Raw genomic sequence first — 3,554 nt, forward strand, 5'->3', positions numbered from 1 at the left:
ACTCTTTCACTATTAGCTGAAGCAATATCAACTATTTTAATATAAATTTTATAAAAATCAAACTACCAGTCATAAAACATCAAGAGTCTTGCAGAAAATGTTATGAGAAATGGTCTGTTATTGTAACAAGTTTCTCGGGAATTAGTAAAAAAAAAATCTGCAGTCTTCCTGGTAAACTGAGATAGGAGATAATCTTTTACCACGATGCAGTAATATTCCGACTGAAGGTAAATCTAGATTCTTCAGTTGCAGTCAGCTTGGAAAGCATTAATCCTACTCTCCTGCCCAGAACTACAGCAGAATGCCCCATGTTAACAGTGGGACAGGACAGAGATGATACTTGGTTACTTCCTCTCCATAAGCCCTTGTGACAACATTTTTGAAAGATTTATCAGCACTGCATTCTCCTAATTGTTATAAGTGACTAAGAGTTAGGGCTTCACACCGTGTAGTGCTGGGGAGCACCTTGTGGCTTGGACCCATTGCATGGAAAGGCAGCGTGAGGTCCCCGGGACAAAAACATAACATCAGAGTGGTGTGACAGCCAAAAAGTTTTCAGTTTGTTTTTAACAATCATACTAGCACAGGAGATAGGATGAACTGAGGCTCGAGTTGGACTGTGATGTTGCTAGCAGTGTGAGACTGGCATTGGCCAGCAAGGACAGGTGGAGGAGGGGAAGAAGGGTCCTGCTTCTGAAATGCACCTGTAACTTCCCTCTTCTCCCTCTCCTTCCGTCCTGCGTATCAGTCCTCCAATATTTTAAAAAAATAATAATCTGCCTAAATAGGTACGAGGATTTGTCCTCCAGTGCCCAGTTTGGCTGTGACCTGTTTTTGCACAGAAGCATAATAAGACAAAAGTTGAGCCCAACAGCAGGGTTTTTAAGCAGGTCTGGAGCGCCCAATGTGTTCTAGCCGGAGCAGTTGGACGAAGACCATTGACCTGATACTCCTACAGTGGAGTAGTTGCCAACAGAGTGGCAACAACAAGCCCCGTGGCTAACTCTTGAGTTTTGTGATATCGATAGGAGAGGGACCCCCAGCCTTTCCCACTCGACCACAGTGCTCAGCGCTGATGAGCAGCTTTGCCTTCCAGTGGAGCTGTGGAGTATCACATGCTGTTCAGGGTCCAACACCATGGCACACCATTTCATGCATGTGCAGCCCCACCAAGACAGGTAGAATTTAACAAAGTCATTGCATCTGAGGGATGCACTTCAGGTTTGGAGTGTGGTGGACCCAGATGCAAGCCTTGCTTTTTTTTCTTTATGCTCTTATGTATTTTATGCACAATAGTTTTATCAGTGTTGTAGAAAAAGATAATTGTAATGTATTTTAAATAAAGTAATTTTTAAATGAACTTTTTTGGAAAAAAAACAGGTCAGGTCTTTCTTGTTTGCAAATGCCCTTTTGCAGAAGTATCTTCAATCTTTGGTCTCAGCATTTCCATCACAAACATACTTAAAGTATCACAGACAAGGTAGAGATATTCTCATATTTTACTTTGTTTAAACCATCTTGACATGATCATTTGTTGCCATTTTAAATAATGAGAATTGGGCTGCTGGATAAAACACAAACACAGAAACATATCCCTCTTCTTAGCTGTATCTTAGCTGGAACACGACATCCATTTTGCAGCATCACTTTTGAATGAAAAAAAAACATTTCAGGACAGCAACAAAGCTATGATAAGTTTAAAAAAGTATCTCCTCATGGGAGAGCGTGCAGACAGTTGGCCATTTTCAGTGTCGTGAAAACACTGCTTGGGCCTGTTTTCCTAAAGCATCCATTGACACTGTTGAAAAGTGGATCCTAAACCTTTCTAGAGCACAGCCTAACTAGGCACGTAATGGGAGGGAAGAGGCTACGTGTTGGTTGTCTCTTGCATTGCAGTTGACTGGCTTCTTTCTCCTTTGTCCTTGGTCTGTCCAAAATCCTGCTGCTGAAGTGATCTCCCCTTGCTGTTGGATGTGGCCGTGTTCCTCCTGTTGAACACCCTCACTGGGTTTCCATTTTCACATTCCCGCTCCTTGCCATTATTTTGTGTCTGTTTTTCCTCCTGTGCAATTTCTCCATCCCAGTGCCTTCTCCTCTCTTGCTCCTTGGTCGCCAGACTCCTGTGCTGCCCCCTTGCCTTGAGCCCCTTCTGGCCTGTGCTTTCTGTGCCTTCCCTCTCCTGCCTTTCCATACCTGTGTAGTTGTAGGATTTAATCTCTCTGGGGCAAGGCCACGTGTCTTGGTGTCCAGGTTTGCAAAGCAAGTGCCTTGCTCTGGGTGGGATTTCTGTTGAACCATAGTTGTGTACCTCCATCGTGGTTGTGCCCCATGGAGGTGAGGGAAACCTCACAAAGTCAGACTTAGCGTGAAGAGCTGGGTAGCCATCTGAAAATTCCCACCATGCAGAGCTTTCCAAATGGATATAGGAAAAAAGAGTGAGGCTTCAGATGGGACTGGGTTACAGTCCTCAGACCCCCTGCGCAGAGCCGATCCTTTCATCCATGGCAGAACAGTCCTTGCCCAAGAACTCTATCAGTAGATCAAGAGCTTTTTCCTGCATGTCTGCTAATAATCCCCATTTCTGGACCATCTGCACTCCAGTGAGTACCACCAGTGAGAATTTGCTCCCATCGTTGGCCGAGGAAGGCCTGATGACTTCTTTTGTATGACCTCGCTGACCCAGAGGGGCTACTAGTGACATTCTAGTTTTATATCACTCGGGCTTCCTGACCTAAGGGAAAAACAGTTTAAAGAAATTCTTCAGATTTTTTTACTTCTCCTCAGTGCTTTGAAACTGAGAGACCTCTATTTTTCATAATTTAAACTCCTGCCTAACTGGGTGAGTGTTTGAATTCCTAGACTATGACAAAACGCTAGCGTGTGTCTGCCTGAAATGTCGAGAGGATCTTTAATAACCTCCATCCACCAGGAACGGCGTTAAAAGCATTGCTCAGATGCTGAGTGAAAACACCACAAACAAGGACCCCGGCCATTCGGAGGCAGGCACGCTGCTCCGTTCCGCCGAGGGGGCCCGGAGGAAATGCCGCAGGGTGTGCCCCGTGCTGCCCGGCTGCCTTTCCCTCCTGCCGCCACGCAGGTGCAGGCAGGAAGCTTTCAGGTGCCTGCTTTTTATTTATTTTGGCTAGAAGATGTTATTCTTCCGCAGTAGCCTGCAGACCAAAATTTAATGCACCGGTGACCCCACCAAGCAGCCCGTGTGCCCAGTGACTGCTCCGAATGAGAGATTGCACAACAGAGCTGCGCTGAGAGTACAACTGTTTTCTGGGTTTTGATTTGTTTTGTGTGAAGCATGGCAGCTGAGGGCTGAGACCTCTCCTTTCTCTGAAGAGGTCCTCGGAGGACTCTCAGAGGGAGAAGCTTCTGCTGCAGCGTTGTGATAAGAGCCCATCGCTGCCCTTCGGCTGTTCCGTGAAGTCCGGCGCAGATCTGGCAATGAGGTTGCAGGAGATCTGCTCTAGGTGTCAGGTTTTCTCTCTTGCCATTGAGATTTTTGACAAAGCAGCTGTTTGAAAAGCCCAACGGTTTTTGCTTTT

General features: G+C 45.8%; 1 protein-coding gene across 1 annotated transcript in view; it reads left to right on the forward strand.

Moving 5' to 3' along the window:
* Positions 1-942, forward strand: part of LOC104467277 (forkhead box protein P1-like) — a gene marked incomplete at its 5' end in the record, with an annotated part of 27,816 nt that extends 26,874 nt beyond the window's left edge. Inside the window, one exon of the mRNA XM_010081007.1 lies at positions 916-942. Within this exon, the coding sequence (XP_010079309.1) occupies positions 916-942 (27 nt within the window). The remainder of the gene's footprint in view (positions 1-915) is intronic.
* Positions 943-3,554: the final 2,612 nt, after the last annotated feature.

The sequence above is a fragment of the Pterocles gutturalis genome, unplaced genomic scaffold, assembly GCF_000699245.1.
Source record: "Pterocles gutturalis isolate BGI_N339 unplaced genomic scaffold, ASM69924v1 scaffold17696, whole genome shotgun sequence".
NCBI lineage: Eukaryota > Metazoa > Chordata > Aves > Pterocliformes > Pteroclidae > Pterocles > Pterocles gutturalis.